At 42.5% G+C, this 25,688-nt stretch overlaps 1 protein-coding gene and 1 long non-coding RNA gene across 3 annotated transcripts in view; one reads left to right on the forward strand and one right to left on the reverse strand.

The window, feature by feature from the left end:
• LOC129695528 (uncharacterized) overlaps positions 1-5,006 on the reverse strand; it is a 59,350-nt gene extending 54,344 nt beyond the window's left edge. Inside the window, exon 1 of the long non-coding RNA XR_008723176.1 lies at positions 4,784-5,006. This is a non-coding gene — a long non-coding RNA (uncharacterized LOC129695528). The remainder of the gene's footprint in view (positions 1-4,783) is intronic.
• Positions 5,007-5,151: 145 nt separating this feature from the next.
• On the forward strand, positions 5,152-25,053 carry trmo (tRNA methyltransferase O). Of its 2 annotated transcripts, none has more exons than XM_055632529.1 (6): positions 5,152-5,283; positions 9,494-9,648; positions 13,013-13,187; positions 18,056-18,213; positions 19,981-20,730; positions 22,186-25,052. In XM_055632529.1, the coding sequence occupies exons 1-6, from the start codon at positions 5,186-5,188 to the stop codon at positions 22,422-22,424; spliced, it is 1,575 nt and encodes a 524-aa protein (XP_055488504.1). In that variant the 5' UTR covers positions 5,152-5,185; the 3' UTR covers positions 22,425-25,052. The 2 variants fall into 2 exon arrangements, with proteins under 2 accessions (XP_055488504.1, XP_055488505.1); XM_055632530.1 differs by lacking the exon at positions 5,152-5,283 and adding an exon at positions 6,933-7,022 and having other exon boundaries at positions 22,186-25,053.
• Positions 25,054-25,688: the final 635 nt, after the last annotated feature.

A 25,688-nucleotide genomic window follows, 5' to 3' on the forward strand; every position in this document is an offset into this window, starting at 1 on the left:
GCGGGAAAATAAAATTTTATTTTATTAGCCATTTACTAAAGACATTAATCATGAAGACTGAAGAAACATCCTCAAATTTGGCTGCTTGCTGAAATCAGTATTCATATTATGTGTGCTTCATAAAGACATGCCATGATCCTTACTAACATGTTTGCACCAGAGCCATTCTCAAAGCAGCCCAGCGCCAAGGAAGCGTTATTACCAAATTCATTTTTCAGGATATTTCATCAAAATGCTGTATCTCACCTCGGATATGTCTCCTGCTGAGGTGAATCTAATCCACAGAAGTGCAAAGTATTAACTGCAGAGAAGCAGCCAATGTGGACCAATGAGATTGTTGCTTTATATCTTCCTCTCACTGTACTTAGTCTAATTTGATCAGAGTATCCTTCTATTCCGAAAGTAACAAAGAAAATGGTAGCTGCTACATATTGGAATTAAAAACAGTTTAACTCGGAAAGGACGATCAGGTTTAACTGTTTAATACAGAGGATAATGAAAATTTAGGAAGAAGATAATGCAAAAATGGTCATGGTTGAATTTGGTTGACATTTTAAAGAGGGGGTGCCTGGGACTGAACAGGCAGACAGCATTTTTTCCCTTTAGATTAAGAAGTATTTGGTTCACAAAGAAAACCACAGTTGAACCAAGACCTCTCACCCATGTCCACCCTCAACTTGTTTAAGAAGGAACTGCAGATGCTGGAAAATCGAAGGTACACAAAAATGCTGGAGAAACTCAGCGGGTGCAGCAGCATCTATCGAGCGAAGGAAATAGGCAACGTTTTGGGCCGAAACCCTTCTTCAGACTGAAGTTACTGTTATAGTGACGAACCGCATTTTTACAAAATCTAGTGTTGCAATTTTATTCTCCCAAAATTTCACTTAATTCCCCCCAGATTCTATCAATGCTTATAAACTTGGGGCAATTTACAGCAGCCAATTAACCTACCCATCTGTATATTTTTGGGATGCGAGAGGAGACCAGGGCACCAAGGGCAAACTTACCCGGTCACGAGATGAATGTGCAAACATCACGCAGACATACATACAATCTAGTCTAGAACTTACCGGTAAATACACAATGGAAAGAATAGAAACAATTGGTATCCCAACTGTACTTCACTCCATATAGTTCATCTTATTTCTTGAAAAGATCCTAGGATCGTTTGGTTTGTGTGACTCACTGTCCATAGAATAAACTTACTAGACCCTATATCACTCATTATTCTTTTTCCTCTGCAACTATACTAAACAGTTTATCTGTAAGCAACAGCTTGAATTTATCTGACCTTTTAAACAATAAAATGCTTTAAGACGCTTTGAATTTTGAAAATATTTTTGAGAGCTTTGCGTCTCAACAGTAGAAGGCAGAGTCACCAAATGTAAATTGATCAAAATCTGCCAACTGTAAGAGATTGTATTCGGAGCACAGAGACTTTACAAGACTGTACAGAATCAGAAAATATTATAAACACTCAGCAGGTCAAAGCAGCATTAGTGAAGATCGAACAAAGGATCTTCAACTCGAAGCATTAATTTTGTTTCTTTTTTCACAGATGCTGCCTGACCTGCAAGTCATACAGCATGGACACAGGCCCTTCCACCCAACTTGCCTATGCCGACCAAGATGCCTCACTTAAACCCCTGTCTCACGGTGCGAGTCCACCCACGAGTGATCCCGAGTTAAAAACAAATCAAACTTGTGGTAATCACGTAGAATTAACGTAGCAGGAACGTCGGAACTCGTGGACGTAACTTAGCGACTCGTAACACTAACGGGCAGGTACTCGGGAAACTTGTTAACTTGTGAAAAATTTTCAACATGTTGAAAATTTCCACGAGTCAAATTTACTCTTGAAAGAAAAATTTGAAACTTTTAAACTCGTTGCAATACCATAGTAGCCCATGAGTTTACCGTAGTGACTCGTGAGTAACTCGTGGGTTTGGCCTGAGTGCCAGAAGTGAAATGTTGAAGATTAGTCAGATCTTAATGGAAAATCTTTAGTGAAGGAGCAAAAAGCACTCACCGGGGATCTGAGAAACAGTGGCAAAAAGACCGAACCATGCGGTGTGGGGAAAGCCGCATTGCGAGAGTTAATTTACATAGAAAGATAGAAAATAGGTGCAGGAGGAGGCCACTTGTCCCTTCGAGCCAGCCATTCATTGTGATCATGGCTGATCATCCACAATCAGTAACCTGTGCCTGCCTTCTCCACATATCACTTGATTCCGTGACTATAAATTAAACTAAACTATACATCTTGTATGTGTGCACTGTGGACGGCCTGATTCTAATCATGTATAGTCTTTCTGCTGACTGAAGCACGGAAGAAACAAAAACTTCTCACTGTACCTCGGTTTACAGGACAATAAAATAAACAAAATATTCATCACAGTGCTGATCTCATGCAGCTGATGATGTGAAATTCAAAATACTGGCACTGTGGCCAGCAGTGGAGTTGCTGCCTTACAGCGCCAGAGACTGTAGTTCAATCTTGTTGCGTGCACCCAGTCAATGGAAATACTATATATGATTACAATCGAGCCGTCCAGAGTGTACGGATACAGGATAAAGGGAATAACGTTTATTGAGAGGGAATTGGTGAGCTTGGCTTTTAATTTTGGCGGGAATTATCGCGTTTGCTCGCTGAATTTATCAAAAGTAAGTTAATAATGCCTTACTTTTGATGAAATTCAGCGAGCAAATGCGATAATTCCCGATAATTTTGGACCTGTAAATATCCACGGCAAATGTCGGCTGTTCACTTCCGCCGGTTTGGCGGCACCAGTTCCCTCTTGAATTTACCTTACTTGCTATCTTTTTTTTTCCCTGTAAATCTAGGTAGCTGTGCCTCACGGTCACCCCGACTGGCACAGTAAATTGCAGCTCACAACCTCGCCGTTTTCTATGTTTTTAACGGGTGGGAAAATGCGTTTTTTCCCATCCACTAACATGTACCGAACCCTCGAGTGTCCTCCACTTGAGAATTTTGGTCACGTGGGTGCGGATCTACGATCCAGTGACCTTTAGTGAAATCACCCTATACAGTTTAAGTCGCGACGGTGGGACGGCTGCTCTGACGGACATACTGGGTGAGTAGAGAGACACACACTACTATCCCTCTGGTCTACGGACCTTGCTGTCGGGGAGGGGGAAAAATAACGTTAATGTTCAATTTAGCTAATCTTTTTGTTAGAAGTTTACCAACGTTTTGATAAGAGATAAATTAAGGGAATAAAACAATCTTACTAGACACAAAAAGTTGGAGTAACACAGCCAAGCCGGCAGCATCTCTGGAGGGAAGGGTCAAAACGTTTTTTCAGTCTGAAGAAGGGACTCGACCAGAAACGTCCCCCGTTCCTTCTCTCCAGAAATGCTGCATGTTCCGCTGAGTTAATGCAGCATTTTGTGTCTATCTTCGGTGTAAACCAGCATCTGCAGTTTCTCCCGACACAAAACTGCCTATGCCTTTCAATGATTGATGCCAGACCTTGAACAAATGCAGTTCAAATGGAATTTTGAATGCAATTTTGGAAGGATTGTTTCTTGAAACAAACTGCTCTAAAAGTTTGAAGGAAGGAATTGCAGATAGTAGTTTAAACCAAAGATAGACACAAAATGATGGACTAACTCAGCTGGTCAGGCAGCATCTCTGGAGAAAAGAAAAAGGTGATGTTTCGGGTCGAGATCGTTCTTCAAGCTGGATCTTTTTATAGTGTAAAAAATAACTGCATTACATCATTTTTACCATGTGATGATTTTTCCACACGTCGGTAGTCGTTGTTGGCTCAAGAGTAACTCGGGAGAGGAACTTGGTAACTCAATAGACAATAGACTAGAGGTGCAGGAGTAGGCCATTTGGTCCTTAGAGCCAGCACCACCATTCAATGTGATCATAGCTGATCATCCCCAATCAGTACCCCTGCCTTCTCCCCATATCCCCCGACTCCGCTATTTTTAAGAGCCCTATCTAGCTCTCTCTTGAAAGCGTATAAAGAACCTGCCTCCACCGCCCTCTGAGGCAGAGAATTCCACAGACTCACCACTCTCTGTGAGAAAAAGTGTTTCCACATCTCCGTTCTAGATGGCTTACTCCTTATTCTTAAACTGTGGCCCCTGGTTCTGGACTCCCCCAACATCAGGAACATGTTTCCCGCCTCTAGCGTGTCCAAGCCCTTAACAATCTTATATGTTTCAATGAGATTCCCTCTCATCCTTCTAAACTCCAGAGTGTACAAGCCCAGCTGCTCCATTCTCTCAGCATATGAAAGTCCCGCCATCCTGACTGATGAAGAAGGACCCCCAGATCCTGTTGTCCTTCCCCATTTCCCAACTTGACACCATTTAGATAGTAATCTGCCTTCCTGTTTTTGCTACCAAAGTGGATAGAGCAGAGTTGTATAATATTTGATTGCACCCTTCTTCACGGCGGGCTTGTGATCTTTGCTTGTGATGCCTTGACAATTCGAGGGATATAATGGATAACAGCCGCCCATTCTCGGACTTGAATCTGAGCTCGAAAAAGCTCCTGGTCACTGGACCTAATGTGTCCCGCAGGCCATATTGTGGAGACCAATCCCTTACAAGAACAAAACCCAAAACGTACAGAAGTGTTAAAATTGTCTTTATTATTATGGCAAGAAAAGATCTATTAAAAATAAGTCTAATAACTTTCTAATGTACCGACAAACCCAGTTTCCCAATGGCCGTTGATGGGAGAACAGAAAATAACATTCTCACGACAGAATATCGACTGAAAATAATAAAAATATTTTCTCACCTTTCTTTTTTATTGGGGAACCTAAAGAGTGACAGGTCGGGTCGTTTAGATTTACGATTAGAATACTTGATAGCAGAGCAGTGAGATGGAATTTAGATAAGGAGCCATGACAGTGTGGGGGAAGCCCAATAAATGCCTCAAAAAATGGCGTCGACGGTCACACACGTGATACTACGCGTTTTTCGAGGAGTGAGTGGTCTATCTTGCTCCTCTATAATCTTTGCCCACCAGCCCCTGTGTGGGTTAGCGCTGCTCCACTCTGCAGCCCCCGGTGCCACCCAGCCCGTTACCATGGTAACAGAGACCGGGGCTGGCCAGAGCCGGGTGACGGAGGGGGCGCCGGCGCCGCGCGTGTCACGTGCCGGGGGGGGGGGGGCGCGCTACAGGATCTTTGCTGGTGTCATGGCCGCGGCGGGTGGAAGCGGCGGTTGTAGCGCTGTGCGCGCGCCCTGGTTGGTGGAGCAGGCGCGCGCCCTGAGAGCAGAGATGAAGAACTTGAGGTGAGCGACCGTGGGCGGCATCTAGTCCCCGGGACCGGCATCAGTGGAGGGCCGTGGAGCGGCGGCATCTAGTCCCCGGTACCGGCACCAGTGGAGGGCCGTGGAGCGGCGGCGGCGGCATCTAGTCCCCGGGACCGGCACCGGCATCTGTGGAGGGCCGTGGAGCGGCGGCGGCAACTGGTCCCCGGGACCGGCACCGGCATCTGTGGAGGGCCGTGGAGCGGCGGCGGCATCTAGTCCCCGGGACCGGCACCGGCACCAGTGGAGGGCCGTGGAGCGGCGGCATCTAGTCCCCGGCACCGGCACCGTGGAGGGCCGTGGAGCGGCGGCATCTAGTCCCCGGGACCGGCACCAGTGGAGCGGCGGCGGCGGCGGCGGCAACTGGTCCCTGGGACCGACCGACCGACTGGCTGGCCGTCCACCCGTCCGTCTCCTCCTCCTCACCAATGGCCCAGAGCAGCTGTAGACACTCGTCCGTCTTGTCTTTACAGAGCCCTCTGCCCATGTTCCGAACCATTTGCTAGGTAGATGGAGTCTCGACCCGAAACGTCACCTATTCCTTCTCTCCAGAGATGCTGCCTGACCCGCTGAGTTACTCCAGCATTTTGAGTCCATCTTTGGTGTAAACCAGCGTTTGCTATTCCTTCCTACACATTTGGTAGCCGTTACGATCATGCTGACCTATCGAACAGCAACAACACAAGCCCTTCGGCCCAACTCCCTCATGCCAACCAAGATGCCTTCTTGAGTAGTTGATTAATTGGCCAATATAATTACTAGAGCACTGAAATTTTTAGCACAAACCAACCCTCCTTGGCTTTTGTATCTGTGATCTTACAACTCTTCCATTGGTGTAATGATGGTACAGGTCATAATTAGTGCATATGCTGATATCTAGAAAAAATGGAGACAAGATGCTGGAATCTTGAGCAAAAACAAACTGCCGGAGGAACTCGGTATGTCAGACAGCATGCATGGGGAGGGGGAATGACATTTTGGGTCAGGACCGACCAGGTTTTCTGCCCAATCTCTCCACAGATGATAAAGCTCAAAGGTATTTTATTGGTCACATTCACATACACCGAGGTGTAACGAAGTGAAATGCTTTTTGCCATTTTGCAGCACACAAAAAAAGAATACAGACATAACACCAATGAGAGTCTTAAACACAAAGAACATCCCCACACAATGGCTCCCACCATGAGGGAAGGCACAAAGTCCAGTCCCCAACCCCAGTTCACACATAGTCGGGCCTATTGAGGCCTCCACAGTTGCCTCTACGGAGGCCTGATGTTCCTGGCCGTTCTCGCCGGGTGTGGTGGTGCTCCGGCGTCGGGAGAGTCCTCACGGCGGCATGGGAACCCTCGAACGGCCGCCTCCGTACTGGAGGCCGCGGCTTCCAAAGCCGACAAGGCCGCGCCGGTTGGAGCTCCACAACTGGTGATCTCGTCGCGAGATCCCAGGCTCCCGGTGTAAAGTTCGGCGCCGCAGCCCGCAGCTGGCCGCTCCACAGTCCCGCAGCTCCGCGATGTTTTACTGGGCGGTCTCAGCTCACCGCAGCTCCAGCGCGGCGACCCAGGCAAGTCATCGCCGGCTCCACGATAGCGCTCCACTGCTGTGACGCTGCCGAAGCCGAGGTTCTGGGCGGTCCGCGACAGGAAACGCCGCTCCAGGCCCACTGGTAGGCCGCGAGGATGGGTCGAAGCTGCAGCCCGGAGAAAAGCTGCCTCTCCGACCAGGTAGGGACCCTGAAAGGCAGTTTCTCCCTCCCACCACCCACACAAAAAAGTCTAGACCTCCAAACAAAACACTTTAACTAACTAAAAATAAAACGGTGAAAAGACAGACAACTGCTGGCAGGGCAGCCGTGCACAGGACAGCGCCCCTCTGAGTTCCCCAACACTTTATTTTTTATCATGAAAAGGGGTTGGTGGGCTGCTTTTCTGTGCTTCACAATGATTGTAAGTGCAACTGTACTGCCCATCACAAATGGAGCAAATCTGATGGAGGTGGAGTCCCATTTGCCTATAATTGACCCATATCCGTCTAAACCTCATGTGTAGGAAAGAACTGCAGATGCTGGTTTAAATCAAAGGTAGACATAAAATGCTGGAGTAACTCGGCGGGACAGGCAGCATCTCCAGAGAGGAATGGGTGATGTTTCGGGTCACCTCTTTGTTCATGAATCTGTCCAAATGTTTGGGGTCACTACTTAAAGTGCCAAGGTGTGCAATGGGAGATCTGAAAAGCAACAAAGTGATAAAGCAAATAAAAGTACAAAAAATGCCAGAGAAGCTCAGCAGAACTGGAAAGAAGACGAATGAAGCTTGTAAAACGGCAGGGTCGGTGTGACGTGTCGCATTGTAGGAGGTCGAATGTAAACCAAAAGTATACTGCTAATGTCAAGACCCTTAACAGCATTGATATACAATGATCTTGCAGTCCAAATCCATAGCTCCCTTAAAGCGGCAACACAGGTAGATAGTATGATAAAGAAGGTGTTTGGTATGCTTACTTTGAAGGGTCTCGATCTGAAATATCACCTATCCATGGTCTCCAGAGATGTTACATGACCTGCTGAGTTGGTCCAGCCTTTTGTGTCCTTTTTTTCATTGGCTGAGTGAAAGAGGCAGGGAATCATGTTTTGGAGATTTACAGGGCTATGGTTAAGCTGCATTTGGAGTATTGTCTACAGTTCTTGTTGCCCCATTACAGGAAGGATGTGGAGGCTGTGGAAAGGTGCAGAGGAGATTTGCCAGAATTATTTCTGGATTAGGAGGCATTTGATGCAGGGAGAGGAGGAGTTAAGAGGAGACGATGGAAGAAAAGCAATTTATGAGAGGCGTAGACAGACACGGGTAAACATCCATAACATTTTTCCCAGGATGGAAACATCAAATATTACAGGACATGGGTATAAGGGGTGAGGAACAGTTTAAAGGAAATGCGTGGGACAAGTTTTTTTTACACAGAAAATGGTGGGTGCCTGGAATGGGATGCCAGCGATGGCGGTGGAGGCAGATACGATAGTGGCGTGTAGGAGGCTTTTAAATAGGTTTGTGATATACAGGAATGGAGAAATATAATTTAACTTGGTATCATGTTTGGTGCAGACATGGGTTTGAAAAGCCTGGTCCTCTGCTATTCTGTTATTTGTTCTATGAGGGAACCAAAGGATCTTTGGAGGGAACTGTCTCTGACAAGGTAAAACCAGGGTGACTATTGGAAATAGACTGTAAACAGGGTTATCTGATCAATGAAGAATGGACCAGTTAAAGAGAGGGAATGTCAACAAAAGAATGAGGGAGTTGTGAAATGCAGAGTATTTCAGGCCAGGTTGGGCAAAACCTCCACTTTCAACAGAAAAAATTGAATCAGCCAAGTCGGTATTACAGGATGGTAATTGATACAAACCATGAAATCAAAGTTAACTGAAGTTATAAAATTCAATATTGAGTCCAGAAGGCAATATGACCGGAATTGTACCCCATTTTCATCTAAGACTTCTGGAGTACCATTGGAGAATGGGGTACTATTCTGGCACATTGCAGGCTACTGGACTCAATGTTGAATTCTACAACTTAAGGTAACTTGATTTATCTGTATCATTTGTCCATCCTGTGATATTAGTTGAGATTCTTTTCTTCTTTAGCCTCTTTCCAGTTCTGACGAAGGATCTTTAACAGGGATTGAAGAAGGGACATGATCCTGTCATTGCCTGTCCATTCCCTCCTGACCTGCTGAGTTCTTCCAGCACTTTGTGTTTCGCTAAACCTTAGGTTCCAGCATCTGCAGACCTGCAGATCATTCATCCTCTTTTCCTGTCCTCAAAGCTTGCCTTTTTGAATGAGCATTTTCCCACCTTCCCTAATATCTTTATAGGTTCAGCATCTATGATGGCCTTCATTTGTTTCAAACGTGCCATTGTAAATGTAAATTGTTTAAAGCTGATAGTGGTGTCCTAAATGCATCCCAAAACCCAAATATGTATTCGAGATCTGTTGAACGATTGCTGCACAACAGGTGGAATTCAAGATATCTCTTAAACCTGCTGCAAGGTGTTCCCTTTGTTTCATGTACTCTTGTAGTGTTTTGAAAATGACACTGTTGCAAAATATATTTTATAAATATTAGTTGATGCTGTCTCATTAATTCAGTTGCAAATGTTTTGTATCTATTGGTGATACATGATTTTAAATATATATCATAGGCAGGAAGTCAACAAGGCTGTTTATGTATATAAGAATTCTATTGAGGATTTACGGACTCTCCTGCATAGTTTGAAAAGGGAACCTATCCAAGATGATGTTCCCGTCCAGAATGATGCACCTATCAGAAATCAAACGCCTCTATCTTTGGAGAAAGGTAAGAAATAATCTTTGCTTAATGCGTTAATTCAAAAAATAACCATTGTATTTCTCAGCACAAATTGACACTATTTAATTTCATTAGGTGTTTATTATGGTTTGTAGTATATTTTTAAAGAATTGTTTGGACAACTCAATGGTAACAAAGTAAGTCTTTGACATTAAAAATATTTAGATTATTCTCAGCCTGCTAGCCATGACTAATAAGTGAAGCCATTGATGACTGGTAATGGAAAAACTATTCACTTTATTGTACATTTGACTGAGACTGCTAAATTACTTTTATTTGATCTGCTTGTCTCTGATTTTCAAATACTATATTCAAGAGCAGACCATATGCCAATCATCACTTTATCTTCATCCTTTTTCACTCACATTTTGATGTTACCTAGGCTTAATTATGTCCCTCTGAGGTCTGATGAAAGGACCTACATGCAAAATGGTAACTGTTTCTCTTCCCACAGGTGCTGTCTAATCTGCATTTCCCATTTTCTGTTTTTATATCATCGGCTATTATATCATTCCAACGTATAGTTAAACCTGCTGAGTGGTTCCCACCACCTCCCAATTAACTACTCGTTATTTAGAGCATGAGGCTTAATGTGCTGGTGATGACTTTCCTGTCATTTCGACTCATTCTTGACTTATTTTACGAATTCCTCTTGCCCCTTCTTGTCTAATTAAAATTTAACTTGCAGCTTTCTGCCTTTCTCCTTTTTGATGAAGTGTCACAGACCTCAAATGCTGCTTCAGATTTTGGGCCTTTACTACTTTTATTTTAGACTATTGTCTATGTTACTGCAGTAAGTTTGATTGTTAAAGTATTACTTCTTTGTATTTCGATTCGGAACAGTCAGTGCCATGTTAGTATCAGAACAACTTTTTGTACTGTCCTATGCTATTCTGCCAATATTTATGTAAAAAAGGCCTGGCTAATTGAGTGCAATGGGATAAAACTATATGCATTAGGTTTGGGTTGGGTTGACGTAGCTTTAAGAAATTCCTTGGTTATGGCTTGAGTTGGAATAGGTAGGATCGGCATTTTATTAATAAATGTATTGATCATCAGGACTTTATTTATAAAGTTGTTAATTTATGTATGTACATTGTTACATGTTGGGTGGTATGTTCATATGCTGGATGCCTAGGGCGAGCCAGGATTCCAAATGGCGATTGTTGGGCATCAAAAAATAAATTCTAAATTTGTGGGCACATGTTAGATTTGGGTAGGTTAAGCTTGTCATTAGATCATTGATTTTGCAGTTCTAGGTTTAATATATACTCATTGGTGGAAGCCTTTACCAGCTTTGTGTGAAGAAGATCCCAAATACAGGTGCACAACCTTTTATCCGACGATCCAAATAACGAAAACCTCCGAATAGCGACATTTTTTCAGTCCTTGAATAAAGGTCCTTGAAAACGTTCACCGAGGGCGGCCCGCAGAGGTGACAGCGGAACCTCCGGTCGGTCCTCGAAGAAAGGGGAACTAAATCCCCATTCATAAAAGAGAAGGTGAGGGTATATTGCGCGGGAGGGTTAATAATTGACAATATGCTGCTGCCTGCCCGCTGAGTTATAAAGTTCCCACGGTAGACTCACGATACACAGTAGTAGATTGTCGCTCCCTTCAGTTTCACCCCACCTACACCCACCCCTCTGCTTCCCTGTGTGTGACCCCTTCCCTCCCCTCTCCAGCTCCCCGCGCATTGCACCGGCGCGGGGGCTTTGCACTGTCTTCACGCCGGAGCCAGTGCCAGTCACCGGAGACGTCAGGACCAACGGGACACCGACCCCCAGGCCCACTGCAAGCACGGAGAACCCAGAGACCCACAGCCAGCAGCAGCCCAGCCCCGTTCCAATTCCAGAGGAACACGCTCTCCGCTGTCCCCGTAGGGGCAGAAGGTGATGGCTCGGGCTGTGACGTCTCCGGCCACCCCCTGTACAGGAGCTGAGACTGGGAACTGTGGGGTTGTTTGCAGTTGCAGAGGGAGGGGGCAAGGGCGGTAAAGTTCCCAGTCTCAGCTCCATTCCAGGGGGGTGACCGGGGACGTCAGGACCAACGGGACACTGACTGCAAGCACGGAGATCCCAGAGACTCACAGCCAGCAGCAACTCTAGCCCAGCCCCGCTCCAACTCCAGAGGAACCCGGGTTGCGGATGAGGGGGCGCAGCTCGGGCTGTGGGCGAACTGCCACTTGTCGCTGTAACGGCGCATCGGGGAGCCGGTTCCTGTTGGTCCTGACGTCTCCGGCCATCCCCCTGGACAGGAGCTGAGAGACGTCAGGACCACCAGAAGCCGCTCCCCGATGCGCCGCTACAGCGACAAGTGGCAGTTCGCCCACAGCCCGAGCTGCGCCCCCTCATCGGGACACCGACCCCCAGGCCCACTGCAAGCACGGAGATCCCAGAGACTCACAGCCAGCAACAACTCTAGCCCAGCCCCGCTCCAACTCCAGAGGAACCCGGGTTGCGGATGAGGGGGCGCAGCTCGGGCTGTGGGCGAACTGCCACTTGTCGCCGTAGCGGCCCATCGGGGAGCGGATTCCTCTGGAGTTGGAGGGACAGGGAGACACAGCGGCTTTTGAGAATGGTGGGCAATCACTTCCAAAGTTCTGCCCACACAGTCAGTACACCTCTCCTACACTTGTCTCCCGCACTAAGATCATCTCGCAGAGAATGATCCCAGCCTAACCTCCCTATTCTCTCCTATTCTGCAAGAACAAAACTACATTGAAGACTCAAACTCGCGATCGAGTAACTGCTGGGATCGAGGCGCTAACTCGCGACCTTGCGGATACGAGCCGAGCACTCTACCACTGAGCCGGCCGTTAAAATCTACGCTAAAAATCTTCCATTCCGAAAGCCGAAAAATTCTGAATTACGAAAAGTGTCTGGTCCCAAGGCTTTCGGATAAAAGGTTGTGCACCTGTACAACCAAGAGGGCAAACCCATAATGGTAACTGAATTAGGAAGCCGGAAGAAAAGGGAAAGTTGGAGGAGAGTGTTATTGAAGTTGCATTGACATATTTTTACTGAACTTTATAATAAAACTGACAGGGGAATATTATGCCAGAGAATTAGAAAGTCTTCAATTTGTGGAAACTGCACCTGCAGATGCAAGTATAAAATCTTTCAATGTAGGATATATGTATTTGAACAACAATAATTGTACTTGCATATCTGGGAATAAATATCTTACTAAGTCACATTTCTCTCGTATATAGCTTTATTGTATTCAAGTGTGCTTACATTTTAATTCATCTTTTTTGTCTCTCCAGACATGCTGATTAGAAATGTAAATGGTATAATTTCACTGCAACTATGTCATGAAATAAAACAAATATATTTTGGTAATTATTCAGGAAACATCCAAACTGCACCCATTGGATATATCGAATCGTGCTTTTCTACCAAAAATGGCACACCTCGACAACCAACAATTTGTGGTTTATCTCGTGCACGACTTAAAATTAGCAAGACTGTTTTTGCCAATGCAGAGCATTCACTCATGGGCTTGGAGCAATTTTCACATGTCTGGTAAGTTGGCTTTAATTGTATAATTGCATATGTGTATGACCTGCATCTTTTAACTTTTGTGAGTGATAATTAAGTTCAATGTTGCAATATGAATTAAAATCACTTCCAATTTCTCTAGAGAATTGTTGTTAAGTTCTTTTATTCTTTTGGCTGATTACTCAATTGTGACAAAAGATTAAAAATATTGAGTTTGTTAAATTGGCTGGAAATGTTGGCTGTCAGCAAGTTCATTGTATCCAACAGTTTCACTTTGTGCAATCAATTGATTGATTTAATTACTTGTGTAGGAAGGAACTGCAAAAGGGTCTCGACCCAAAACGTCACCCATTCCTTCTCTCCAGAGATGCTGCTTGTCGTGCTGAGTTATGGGCCTGTCCCACTTAGGTGATTTTTCAGGCGACTGCCGACGACAGTCAAATCGTAGCAGGTCACTGAAAAACCGGCGACTGGAATGTCAGAGTGAAACACACACGCATACATACACAAATAGCATCCTTCACCAGCCAGTTATGCAGGCGGGGGATAGGGCAAGTGGGGTGAGCGCTGTCTGAGTGAAATTCACGCGGTGAAAGCCAATGTGATACAGACACGATGAACAGGAAGGTTGGCGCTGTAATTAAGACAGTTAAAGCACAGTGTATAGGAAAGGTCACACAAGTCCTTTAAAAGGGGGGGGGGGGGAAGAAGGAGTGGAGACAACTTTTAAGAAGGCAGAGAAAAGAATTGTTCGGCACGGACTTGTAGGGCCGAGATGGCCTGTTTCCGTGCTGTAATTGTTATATGCGGCAGTGCAGCTCGGCGGACACTAACATTACCGGTCGGTTATCCTTGGTTCTGAAACCTACAGTTTAAGTTTTATTTTTCCAATGAGCCAACAAAATTCACTGGTCAGCACCGGCGACAACCAACGACCTCCTGGCAACCCACTACCACTGCACCTACTTCACGAGAATTCTTGCTCTGCATGGCATCAAAATTCTGGTCGCCGCGGTGACCAGAATGAAGCCGCGACTAGTTAACAGAATGCCGGAACTGCTCACCATCATGCAGGTGAATCCCCAGCAAACTCCGGAGAACATGTGGCGACCTCGTAGTCGCCTAAAAAGTTGCGTAAGTGGGACAGGCCCATTACTCCAGCTTTTTGTGCCTATCTTTGATATAATTACTTTATAGGTGGACGTAATGACAGATACTTTGCATTTCATGCATGTTTGATTTATGCGTTTTTAATATAAAGCACGTTCTTTTAATACCAAAGCTTGATTTATGCGCTGGTATTTTAGGAATAACACGTTCAAATTTATTGCTGACAGCATAGTCATGTGTATATTTAATTGACTGTTTATTTAACTATGTGCTGCTTTTCAAGCACGTAATCCCTGCATAAAATGCGTGGTGCCTGTACAGCAGTAAAACGTTGGCATCAACCAAATTGTCTCTTGGGTTTTCCTTTTTTTTTAATATATCTGATCTTTTCTATTAGGCTTTCCTTTAGTGTAAAGACTACCAGGTTATGATTCATGCATATCCTGTTACCCTAAAAAGGAGTTGGTGGGCTGCCTTCCATTGTGCTTCATGGTAATTATTACTGCAGTTATATTGCCCATCGCGCAAATTTGATAGAATGCAGTAGAGTTATTTATAATAGCATTTATAATAGCATCTCCAGTGTGTTGGTTTCCTTACCTGACATTGCTGAACCAGTAGATACAAGGAACTACAGATGCTCATTTACAAAAATCCACAAAGTGCTGGAGTAACTCAGTGGGTCAGGCAGCATCGACATTGTGCTGGAACTTTGTCTTTGTATAAAGCGCTTATTTTTATTGTTTTAATGAAAAATCAGCAGCCATGTCACCTTATGTGTCATGTTACTATATTTAGCTAATTTAATTTCATAACATAGTAATAGGATTGCAAATCACTCCCTCAGAGTTTCCATTCTTGCATTCTCGCCTCAATAATAATTGAAAGTGTACTGTGATCCACAACTCTCCTGAATTCCCCACTGGACTGATCAATGACAAGCTCTTATTTCTAACTTCCAGTTTTGAATTTCCAAACAGAAAATATTTGATGCATTATGTCTTTTTTTTATCTTGTGAAACTCTAGAGGGACAACCGCCATTCTTATTCACCCTGTATTTTATAGAGGAAATAACTGCAACAAATTCAACCTTAATGAATGCAAATTGACAGATTCTATCTTTTTGAGTTCTATTTATGGAGACAAGAAATCTGTCTAGGACTGCAGGTGTTTAATAAAGCATCTCTACTTTTCAGGTGTACTTGTCAAGAAATGAACTCTGCTGATGTTTGCTTCTTATGGTTCATTAACCTACATCGTTATTTTTGGTCGTTTGTCCATCTGCTGCTATATTCCAATGAGCAATGCTGCAGAAAATAAACAAATCCATTATATTAAATTAGCATTGTCAATCAGATTGTGTAGGGAATGTTTGGAGTTGACAGCAAGGCAGCTAGGCTACTCCACTGTGAATTTAACTTTCATATTTAAAGGTTTGAATGTTAACTTTCAGCAAGATAAGAAAAATTTTGAATTATGTTTCGGTTTTAATGCTCTGCACTCCCAGTAGAGTAGAATGCCGAAAGTAGTAATAAGAACAGCACCACTGCACTGTTTCTTTATCTCAGACCAGTATTCCTTTTTGGTGTTGTTCCCAGCTAGGAGTATCGAATTACTGAATATACCTTTTGACTAAAGATCAGAATATAAACAAATTAGGAGAGTCTCTGACTCTCAATCCCATCCTGAAATTCTCCTGGAGAGCAGTGGAACCGTGGAAAATCCTTTCTTAGTTTCTTGTCCTGTCAGAAATCTTTCTATAAAGTGATATTGGGAATGGTAAATGTACATTTTAAAACCAGTTACCCAGTATAGAAAGGGTGTCATTAAAGCTGGAAAAATGGAGAGAAGATTTACGAAGATGTTGCCAAGATTTTGAGGGCCTGAGCTACAGGAAGAGGTTAGGCAGGCAAGGACTTTATTCCTTGGAGTGCAGTAACCTGAGGGTTGATTTTATAGAGGTCATGAGGGAAATAGAAAGTGAATGCACAGTGTCTTTTATCCAGAGTTAGGGAATCTAGAACCAGAGGACATAAATTTAAGGTATAGGGGTAAGATAGGATCCTGAGGGGCAACTTTTTCACACAGAGGGTGGTTTGTATAAGGAATGCACTGCCAGAGGAGGTAGTTGCGACAGGCACGATAATAATATTTAAAATACATTTGGGCAGGTGCATGAATAGGAAACGTTTAAAGGGTTATGAGCCGAATGCAACAGATGGGACTAGCATAGATGGGGCATCTTGATCGACATGGGCAAGTTGGGCCACAGGGCCTGTTTCTGTGCTGTATTACTCCATGACTGATTCCAATGCATTAAAAGTATTAAGAAAGACCTATCTTTTCAGAACGGAATACGTGTATATTTTGTTGCAGTAACATACAGAATGTATTATTTTAATGTGTCTTTGGCTTTCCTTAAAGAATAGAAACATTTTTTCCACAAATTCTATGGCATTTGGGTACAGAATTTGCAAGATTCTTCTGTCATGAGTTGTACTAAACATTCCTCAGGCTGGATATTGTGTACAGTTTTAGTTTCTACATCAAGAGAGAGCTAGATAGGGCTTTTAAAGATAGCGGAGTCAGGAGATATGGGGAGAAGGCAGGAATGGGGTACTGATTGTGGATGATCAGCCATGATCACATTGATTGCCTGTACTGGCTTGAAGGGGCGAATGGCCTACTCCTACACCGATTGTCTATTACAGGAAGGATGTGGTAGATTAGAAAAGCTCAGAAGAGATTCACCCGGACTTAACTTGTAAGGAGAGGTTGCATGGGCAGGGTTATTCTCACTGGAATCTAGATGGCTGAAGGGTGACTTTATAATAAATAATAATAATAATATCTTTTATTGTCATTGCACGTCAGTGCAACGAGATTTAGTATGCAGCTTCCAACCGATGTAAAAGAAGAGTAAAATAAATAAATAAGCTGTGTAACGTGGCCATCCGAGGGAGACAGTCCAGGGGGGATGGGGGGACACTCAGCAGGGCCGGTTCAGAGCCGCTATAGCACTGGGAATAAAGCTGTTTCTGAGTGGAGGTTCGGGCGTAAAAGGCTTTGTAACGTCTGCCGGAGGAAGTAGTTTATAAAATTGTAAGGGGGCAAAGATATAATATATAGTCAATCTTTCTCCTGGGGTAGGGCAGTCTAAAACTAGAGGACATTGGTGTAAGGTGAGAGGGGAGAAATTTAAAGGAATCTGACGGGCATGTTTATCACACAGAGGGTGTTGAGAACATAGATTGTGCTGCCAGAGGAAACGGCAGAAGGAGGTACAATTGTGAAGTTTAAAATGCCCATGGCCATTTACTTGGGTCAGAAAGAATTTGAGATATGTGGGCAAATGGGATTAACGTGAACAGGCATCACAGTCAGCATGGATATTTTGTACTGAAGGGCCCATTTTTGTGCTGTACAATTCAATGATTTATTTAAAGTTAAGTGTTAATGATAGCAATAAATTGGATATGATGGCTACTGTAAAGTATTCAAATTCAAGAGATAAAGAGTAAAGCATGAACTCAGTCATTGATGGAACTGATAGGAGGGATTGCTTCTATTTCATGTGTCTCAAGACCACTATGCTTAACTTCAATCTGTGTAGGAACCATTTTTGTGTTCTGCCATCGATAATCAAAAGTTAAATTGCAGGTCTAGTTCTAGATTCTTTACAATTTCTGTACAAGTTTCTGTAATTTCTTATTCCTTTGTTTAAATGTAAATGTTTTATTGCATTTCTAAATTTTAAATATGGAACAATTGATTTATGCAGGATTATCTTTGTTTTTCACAAGAATGGGCATCAAAGTTGCAAAGCTAAAGTTAAGCCACCTCGGCTGAATGGATTAAAAACTGGAGTATTTTCAACAAGAAGTCCTCACCGCCCCAATGCAATTGGTTTAACACTGGGGAAGTTGGATAGGATTGAAGGTAAGCTGCTCTAAAGTTGTTCGATATGTAGGTAGAATGCTTTGCTGCACACGATAAGCCAACTTTATTGAAAATAGGAAAAGGAGGGTTAAGAATCTTGCTAGCATCTGCATGAATTTCAAATTAAAGCGGCAGTATCAGAACGTTTACGTCCGAGGGTGGAACTTTTTCTCAAGGCAGGATACTTCCTGCATGACCAACTATAGTGTTCATAAAATATGAGCAGTCAATAAATCACTAACATAGTGAGTGGTATGAATATTGATTTCTCTCATTTCAGGTGGCACCGGCATTCCCTCTTTCGCTATCCCTTCCCCACCCGAGTTGCACTAGCTTCTTATTTTCACCCTACAAACAGCCTGTTTCCTTTATCATTGTTACTTTTTTTGCATATCTTTCATTCATTGTTCTTTATCTCTCCACATCACCGTCTATATCTCTCGTCTCCCTTATCCCTAACCAGTCTGAAGAAGGGTCTCGACCTGAAACGTCATCCATTCTTTCTCTCCAGAGATGCTGCCTGTTCAGCTGAGATACTCCAGCTTTTTGTGTCTATCTTCGGTTTAAACCAGCATCTGCAGTTCCTTCTTACACAACATAGCGACTCCAGCAGGTTAAAATTTCAATGAAAATGTACCGGTTAAGGAATCTGAAAAACAAGCCTATAAATCTTTTGAAAATTGCTAATGGCCATAAAGGAACAGTGAGAGGTTGGGAGATATTAACATTTTTGATGGGAAATATTAGAAATTTTGTATCTCGCATGCTGAAACCACAGGTATTTGGCACCACTGAGATTCATTACTTGTTCCTACTTGTCTTAAAGTGGTGAAAAGCCACAACCTTGTACAGGTGCAGATAGTATAGTGAGGTTTCTCCATAGAAAGTTCCAGAATACCGACATAACAGTGATGTAATTACAAGTCCGGTTGATCTGGTAATTGTTGGGGGACTTGGATTTAAGACTATTTTCCAACCTAGCTCACCTGTTGAAGCTGTATCAACAACATAGAGTCATACAACATAGACACAAGCCCTTCGGCCCAACTCATCGATGCCGACCAAGATGCCCCATCTAAGCTAGTCAAATTTGCCCATGTTTGGCACACGTTCTCTTAAACCTTTCCTATCCATTTACTTGTCCAAGTGTCTTTAAAATGCTGTTGCAGTACCCGCCTCAACGACCTCCTCTGGCAGCTTGTTCCATATACCCACAGCCCTCTGAGTGAAAAAGTTGCCCCTCAGGTTCCTAGTAAATGATGCATCTCTCACTTTAAACCTATGTCCTCTGCTTCTTGATTCCCCGACCTTGGGTAAGAGTCTCTGTGGGTTCACGCTATCGATTCCCCTCATTTTTAAACACCTTTATAAAATCATCCTTCAGCTTCAAGGAATAACATCCTAGCTTAGCCAACTTTTCCATATAGTTTAGGGCCTCAAGTCCTCGCAACGTCCTCGTAAATCTTCTCTGCCTCTTTCTGGCACAATATTTTAGTTCAATATTTTCAATTTAAAAAAAAAAAAATAGATCAAATTGATTCATTCTCTGAATTTTAAATGTTGTGGATAACCATGTTAAAAATACTAAATGAATGTGAAATTTTACATGTGTAAGAAGGAACAGCAGATGCTGGTTTAAACCGAAGATAGACACAAAAAGCTGGAGTAACTCAGCGGGACAGGCAGCATCCCTGGAGATGTTACATGTTAGATGTTACATGAATTTTTACATGTTTGATGTGTAACATATTTCTAAACCTTTCTTAGGTGATGCTCTTTACCTTTCGGGTATTGACATGATACATGGGACCCCAGTACTGGACATTAAACCATATATTCCAGATTATGACACACCTCGGGTTGACCCAATAAATAATATAAATGAGTGTCGACTGCATCAAGTGCTCTCTGTGCCAGATGAGCAATGCCAAGGAATAACCAATCCAATCTCTGGGATGGTAACTGAGGAGAGTGATGATAAGGAATCTATTCCTGTCAAGGTGGCTTCAAAGGTAGCGTGTGATCGTTCTACTGAAGTGCAAGAACATTCTCCAAAGGATGGTATGTGTCCATTCAGTAAGATAAAAGGTGAGACAGTGGTTGATGAAGGCAAGATTGCAAAGAAATCACCATCATTCATCGGCAAAACTCCCAAAAAGAAGTATTGTGAACATCAACTAAGTGAGAAAGTTGATCGGCCTACTGGAAAAGGGAGTGCTTCTTATGAAAGTATACACAAAACTGTGGAGAAAATCCAAAGTCAACTGGTTCACAGTGACATTGTAAGCCACATAACAGAAGAAGACCAGGCAATTTGTTTCAAACCTGAGAAATCCGTGGCGATCAGTCAGATGAAAAAAACAAAGAACGCTGTTGTTATTTACACGCCTTTGAATAAATTGTCCAATGGTAATATTGCAACGTGGATAAAACAGTCACCCGTGACTTCTTTAGATGTTCGATTCACCCCTCATGCGGAAATGGATTTGCAGCAGTTTCAGGCTCCAGGAGGGTCAGGTATGAGTAGTGGTGGAGTAACTATTAATGACAAGACTGAATAGTGGAATCCCAATCTCTGCTTTCTGACATTTCATTAACTTAACAATGAAACTATCCGATCAGTCGTGACACAGAAGTCTGGTGTTTTGGCCCACCATGCCTCTGTCAGTTCTTTGGTAAAGTTCTTGGCTCCTTCTCCATTACTTGTGGTCCTGAGATTTTTATTTTGTTTTGTTTCCTTTTTAAGTATCCAATTTGCCTTGGAATGTTACTAATCTGTTTCCACCTCCCTTCCGTGTGCCTGTTTAATATGCCATAAATTGTTGAATAAAGTAACTAATTTTCCCACTGATTCCTTTTTCCTGTCACTTTAAGTTCATACCCTTTGGCTGCAGGCCCTGCTGCCGTGTACTTGTGTTCTGTATCATAACACATCATGATTTTCAAAGACCTATATTAAACCTGTGCATTTCTTCACTTTTTTCAAATGATTGATGTCCCTGATCCCTCCCATCTCTCCTGCACCTTCTCCCTGATCTTCACATTCTTTCTTTGGGTGCACTGTCCATACCAGAACCCAGCACTGCAAATGAGATCAAACTAGCGTTTTATAGGATTTAATAGTAACTTTGCATTTCTACTGTATGAATAAGTCTAAAGATCCTGCACGTTTAAAAGATGAGTACAAATGCACCCATCATAAATCAATGGACTTGCATAGAATTTAAAAAATAATTTAAATTAATCCTAGAATGGAAGATGCAGGAAGAGGGGATTAGTACTTTTTAAATTGGGGCAGTTTGCATTTAAGTTGCCAATTATGAACCAAGCACAAATTCTGCACCATTATTTTTCACTTACTATACCAATAACAGGTTTGTTCACACATGGGATGCTGCATTTTGTGAGCATTAATCTAGATGTCTGAATATTTTTGTTAAAATGAAAATGTATGCATTTTGTTATTTATGAAGATTAGTTACTTTTGAATGATGTAGAATACCTTGATCAAACAGCCTTGTGGCATTTGTTAAGTACTTAAGTTGTACTTTATGTGTTGGGTGTGGCTCGTTGAGTATTTGAGGCAGAAACATATGGGCTCAAGTGCCAGTTTTGAAAATTTAGAATAAAATCTGGGTTGATACAATAGTGGACTGAGGAAGTGCAATGCTGCTGGAAGTGCTGTCTTTTAGATGAGCTGCAACATTTGAGTCCGCTCTCTCGTGGGGCATAAAAGGCAGAAACAGAGATGATGAGTCCAGCTAATGCTCTGCTGAAATTACTATCATTGACCTGAAATGTTAATTCTGCGTCGCTTCCCATGGATGCTTTTAGATCTGTTCAACATTTCCAGCGTCTTCCCCCAAACCATCTGAAACATTTTTTTGTTTTTATAACCCTTTTTATGTTTCTTACATTTGTTTTAATGCCTGACCTCGAGTCTTAAATCTTTCACTTTCTTACCTTTTACAGATCCAGACAAAGTGACATTGAAATATTTCCACTCTGTAGAGGAAATAAAGTCTGCCATGGTGGCTGTATTATCAGCTGATCCAAGATCTATATATCGAAGGAAACAGTGCAAGGACATGCTCTTTTACTTCACTTTGGATACTGCCCACGTCACTACTTGGTTTGGAGATGACTTTACTGAAATCTTGAGGATAAAGCCTGTGAAAGAGGAGCCTGATGTTGGAACAGTCTGCACTTAAATTCTTCTAGCTTGAGAACATTGCACTTTCTGTAAAATAATAGATCTATGTTAATGATCTTCCTGTGATCCGCCACGATATTGATCCAGCAATGACTCTAGTTTTTCAACCTGCATTTCCATTATTATTACACTGAAGGCCCCTCATTTTAATCGTGGGATTACCATCCAAAGTGACGGTGCTTAAAATATGTTATAAATTAACGTGAAGATCTCGACCTATAATTGACTTCAGACTGGAAACAGTTTGTAACCTAGCCCTAAAGTCTTCAGTTGAATATAATAATTTATTTTGACAACTCTCATCAACTACTGTGATTGTTTTCATCTTTGGGTCAGGGCCACATTTCTGGCAAAATTGCTGGTTTCCACCAGTAATTTTAATTTCAAGCCAGTTTAATATCAGTGGTTCGGTTATTTCAGCTGTCAACCTCCCCAGGGATATAACGTGTATATATATGTTTCCATAAATACGGCATTCGTTAGTGAAACTGAAGGTCTCCAAACCTCTAGGTTATTTTCCCGTTGTTTTTTTTCTGCAATATTCACATTGTTTCATATCCTGTATTTTAAGTAGTATAGATCATGATGTATAGCCAAAATAATGTGATGAAGCAAAAATAAATAAATCTTTTTACAAAGAAAAGTATCAGATATGTCCCTGTCTTTTCTTGCCTTTTCTTGTGATATTTTTCAAGCAGAATTTCACCAAATTATCTAATTTGTACTAGAAAGATTACATTAATTTTGCAATTAAATAACTCTATACAAGCCAAATTCTGATTATGCTTATGAATTTTATTATTTATCACCCGATTAGATGGTTTTCTGATGTCCCACGTTTTTGCAGCAGAACGCGAGCCGTGGTGCCCCTTTGGTCATGTGTGAAGCGTTTTTATATTTATTTCTTTTTTTTATTGCTTATATTTTGTGTTTAAGCTTTCCATTGAAATACTTAATAATGAATAGATCTTAAAATCATGAAATAAATCTAACTTGCGCACCTATTTTAGCGATGCCTCATTCTGTAATCCCTCATGTCAACGCTATTTATAGCGCTATAACAGGGTTTTTGCACTCGTGATTTAAAAAAAAAATTCAAACAACGTGATTATAATGACCCTGGAATGAACTACGGGCCACGTGGTGGTTATGTGCCGACATTTTGTAAAGGAGCTTCGAAATTAATAAGTCCCATTTTTCACATTTTGAAAGTATCAAATTTTGGTTGACTTTCACCACAAATTAGCTCAAGGATCATTATGTTTTGCAGATAAAGGATGTGCCATATATTAATGTCTGTATGTTCATTCTTCTTTTTCTTTCAAAGTGAATAAAACAAAGCCTGAAGAAATAGTTTGGTCTGAAAAAGCTTGTTTATTAAAAAAAAACTTTTTCTATTTTTGCCATGCGTGGAGATGGATGCAGGAAAAAAAATAGTTAAGCTTGCGTATACAGTGCCCTCCATAATAGAGTATAGGTGCAGGAGTAGGCCATTTGGACCTACGAGCCAGCACAACCATTCACTGTGATCATGGCTGATCATCCACAATCAGTCCCCGTTCCTGCCTTCTCCCCATATCCCTTGACTCTGCAATCTTTAAGAGCTATATCTAACTCTCTTGAAAGCATCCAGAGAATTGGCCTCCACTGCCTTTTGAGGCAGAGAATTCCACAGATTCACAACTCACTGGGTGACAAAGGTTTTCCTTATCTCCGTTTCGAAAACGGCCTACCACTTATTCTTAAACTGTGGCCCCTGGTTCTGGACTCCCTCAACGTCGGGAACATGTTTCCTGCCTCTAGCGTTTTCAATCCCTTAATAATCTTATATGTTTCATTAAGATCCCTTCTCATCCTTCTAAATTCCAGTGTGTACAAGTCCAGTCACTCAATTCTATCAACATATGACAGTCTCGCCATCCTGGGAATTAACCGTGTGAACCTACGCTGCACTCGCTCAATAGCAAGAATGTCCTTCCTCAAATTTGGAAACCAAAACTGCACACAATACTCCAGGTGTGGTCTCACTAGGGCCCTGTACAACTGTAGAAGGACCTCTTTGCTCCTATACTCTTCTTGTTATGAAGGTCAACATGCCATTAACTTTCTTCACTGCCTGCTGTACCTGCATGCTTACTTTCAGTGACTGATGAACAAGGACACCCAGATCTTGTACTTCGCCTTTTCCGAACTTGGCACCATTCAGATAATAACCTGCCTTCCTGTTCTTGCCACCAAAGTGGATAACCTCACATTTATATGATATGATGATATGCCATTTATTGTCACTATACATGTACAGTACAACTATCCACATTGAACTGCATCTGTCATGCATATGCCCACTCACCCAACCTGTCCGTCACCCTGCATTCTCATAGCATCCTCCTCACAGTTCACACTGCCACCCAGCTTTTGTGTCATTTGCAAATTTGCCAATGTTACTTTTAATCGCTTCATCTAAATCATTAATGTATATTGTAAATAGCTGCGGTCCCAGCACTGAGCCTTGCGGTACCCCACTATTCACTGCCTGCCATTCTGAAAGGGACCCGTTAATCCCTACTGTTTGTTTCCTGTCTGCCAATCAATTTTCTATCCATGTCAGTACCCTACCTCCAATCCCATGTGCTCTAATTTTGTTCACTAATCTGCTCTGTGGGACATTAGCAAAGGCTTTCTGAAAGTCCAGGTATGCTACATCCACTGACTCTTCCTTGTCCATTTCCCTAGTCACATCCTCAAAACATTCCAGCAGATTAATCTAGCATGATGTTCCCATCGTAAATCCATGCTGACTCGGACTGATCCTGTTACTGCTAATGTTTGGGACAAAGACCCATCATTTATTTATTTGCCTCTGTACTCCACAATTTGAGATTTATAATAGAAAAAATCACATGTGGTTAAAGTGCACCTTGTCAGATTTTATTAAAGGACATTTTAATACATTTTGGTTTCACTTGAGAAACAAGAATACTTGGAGACATCAGCCAAACCTTAGGCTTACCAAAATCAACTGTTTGGAGCATCATTAAGAAGAAAATGAGCACTGGTGATGACCACTGTCCGCAGAAGACTTATGAACAGAAATACAGAGGGTACACTGCAAGATGCAAATCACTGGTTAGCTGAAAAAATAGGGTGGCCAGGTTACAGTTTGCCAAGAAGTACTTAAAAGAGCAACCTCAGTTTTGGAAAAAGGTCTTGTGGACAGATGAGATGAACATTAACTTATATCAGAGTGATGGCAAGAGCAAAG

The sequence above is a fragment of the Leucoraja erinacea genome, chromosome 3 (genome assembly GCF_028641065.1).
Source record: "Leucoraja erinacea ecotype New England chromosome 3, Leri_hhj_1, whole genome shotgun sequence".
Lineage (NCBI taxonomy): Eukaryota > Metazoa > Chordata > Chondrichthyes > Rajiformes > Rajidae > Leucoraja > Leucoraja erinaceus.

Coding starts and splice junctions, on each gene's coding strand:
- trmo (XM_055632529.1), top strand. CDS start 5,186: ATGGCCGCGGCGGGTGGAAGCGGCGGTTGTAGCGCTGTGCGCGCGCCC. Junction 5,284..9,493: donor GCAGAGATGAAGAACTTGAG/GTGAGCGACCGT, acceptor TATATATCATAG/GCAGGAAGTCAACAAGGCTG. Junction 18,214..19,980: donor GAAGTTGGATAGGATTGAAG/GTAAGCTGCTCT, acceptor AACCTTTCTTAG/GTGATGCTCTTTACCTTTCG.